At 41.1% G+C, this 1871-nt stretch overlaps 1 protein-coding gene across 3 annotated transcripts in view; it reads right to left on the bottom strand.

Annotated features, from left to right (window-relative positions):
- mcf2b (MCF.2 cell line derived transforming sequence b) overlaps nt 1-1871 on the bottom strand; it is a 25758-nt gene that overhangs the window by 12637 nt on the left and 11250 nt on the right. For all 3 annotated transcript variants that reach the window (XM_014017649.1, XM_014017651.1, XM_014017650.1), the window contains exons 12-17: nt 1490-1590; nt 1291-1357; nt 1062-1177; nt 875-944; nt 710-802; nt 523-615 (exon numbers count right to left, since the gene is read on the bottom strand). In XM_014017649.1, the coding sequence (XP_013873103.1) occupies nt 523-615; nt 710-802; nt 875-944; nt 1062-1177; nt 1291-1357; nt 1490-1590 (540 nt within the window). The remainder of the gene's footprint in view (nt 1-522; nt 616-709; nt 803-874; nt 945-1061; nt 1178-1290; nt 1358-1489; nt 1591-1871) is intronic.

Below are 1871 nucleotides of genomic sequence, written 5' to 3'. Positions count from 1 at the left end.
AATCAGTTCTTGTTTAGTAAATCAGTCTCAAAACAAGATCAAAAAGACTTTTTGGCTGGATATTGAATTTTAAAACTTGGTAAGATGGACAGTTTTTGCAGTGCACTTGTGTTTTCTGTCTGTTAGGAATAAAACCTCATAAACCACATGGCGCTTTTTGAACTAAACTTCAATGTAGCAGTAGCTGAGAGTCATTCCTAATTTAAAACCTGAGCACTAACAGGTCTTTGTTTTAAACCTTTGCATGCAAGCAATATGGCGTTTTAATTTTTGCTTCTTTTTCCCTCATATTGCCCAACATGTAATAACTTCTACAATAATATTTTACTGCTATTATTTTGATCCTTGTGTTTCGCTGCTAATCCTCCAGGATTAAGCGGATACAGCAAACGAGTAAGTGAGAGACATGAGCACTAATCCCCTGCAAAAATCATCCTCCCCAAACAATCGTTATTTAATACCAAGACTTCCTGTATGACGGTGATTATAACTGCTTGTTCTGTGTTGCTCTGCGTGCCAAACCTTCAGCAGCAGCTGGTACTTGGTGAGGCGCTGGATTGGTTTCAGGAGGTAGGAATCGAGACCCAACTTGTGGTCCAGTTTCTTCTGGCACTCCTGCAGAGAGCGTTAACGRGACAGAAATCTGGCGTTAGCTCGGCAAAACGCACCAGAAAATGACGTGCGAACGTTTACCATTCTAATTACGCACCTGAAAGAAGGGTGACTCGGAGCACTGTCTCCACAGCAGCTCAGAGCACGGTTTGTTTTGGCAGTAACGCTCGTACACCTGGAACTTCTCCTTCTGCTCAAACACACAGCACACTTACTACTTTTTTTTTCTTCCACATCAGATTAAGTCTCCATGTGTGCTCACCCGTTGCAGAAAGCACATCCCCACCCTCTCCGGGGTCTCCAGGCAACCCTGCAGATCTTGGAGGAAGATCCTAAGTTGTGGATGCAGACGGAAAATTAAGAATAAAGAAAAAAAAGACATGAAAACAGAAAATAAAATGGTGACAGCTGGTGAGCTAAGAGTGAAAGTGTGTTTATGTGTGGCTTGCCTGCTGTGGAACTGGTAAACCTCTGGCATGTTGCCAAACAGAACATCCTTCTGGCTGCGGAGAGCCGAGGGAAGAAGATTAGCAATGGAGGGGTCCTCCATTTCTGCCCTGTAGCCCTGAAACATAAGCAGGCAAAGGGGTAAAAAAATCAAGAAATGCCCAATTTAAACCTGTTTTAACAATCTGCGTTTTAATCTGATGTTGCTGTTTCWAATGTAAGCAGGCTCACCAAAAGGACAGACAGCAGCTCATCCACATAGATCCTCTCTGTAGCTATCAGCTCCTTCATAATGTGGCTGGAAACAAGTCAAATTAAAAAAACTCTAAATAAAAAGCCTCAAACACCTAAAATAAATGAAGTTTAAAAGGTGGCTGCAGACTGCTACACATCCAGGGCTTCAGGTGGTGTTCCAGGTCAGACTGCTCACCGTGTCACCTGCTCTGGATTGTCCTCGGCCTCTGAGTCCGTTTCAGGGTTGGGACCGTACAGACAGCTGCGGTTACCCTGGTAATCATGCATCACCTCAATCTGAGCAAACACACATTAAACATGTCAGCCTGGACACAGTTTGTGTTCAAAGTTAAAATAAAGAAATGTGAGCAGAATATTCATTTTTTGCACTTTAAATGTCATGATAGTATTTATTATGGGGTGCCGTTTGTAAAGTTACACAGTCATGAAATTACCACCTATATTTTTGTTTTATTTAGCCTTTTATAAGAAAAAAAGAACAGATTTATTTTTTCAAAGTCAGTTTTTCACCATATGATTCATACATTTATAAATGTCATAGTTTATAAACTAAATAT

The sequence above is a fragment of the Austrofundulus limnaeus genome, unplaced genomic scaffold (assembly GCF_001266775.1).
Source record: "Austrofundulus limnaeus strain Quisiro unplaced genomic scaffold, Austrofundulus_limnaeus-1.0 Scaffold174, whole genome shotgun sequence".
NCBI classification, from domain to species: Eukaryota; Metazoa; Chordata; class Actinopteri; order Cyprinodontiformes; family Rivulidae; genus Austrofundulus; species Austrofundulus limnaeus.
The sequence above is the reverse complement of the archived record's forward strand: the minus strand, read 5'-3'. Positions and strand labels throughout refer to the sequence as shown.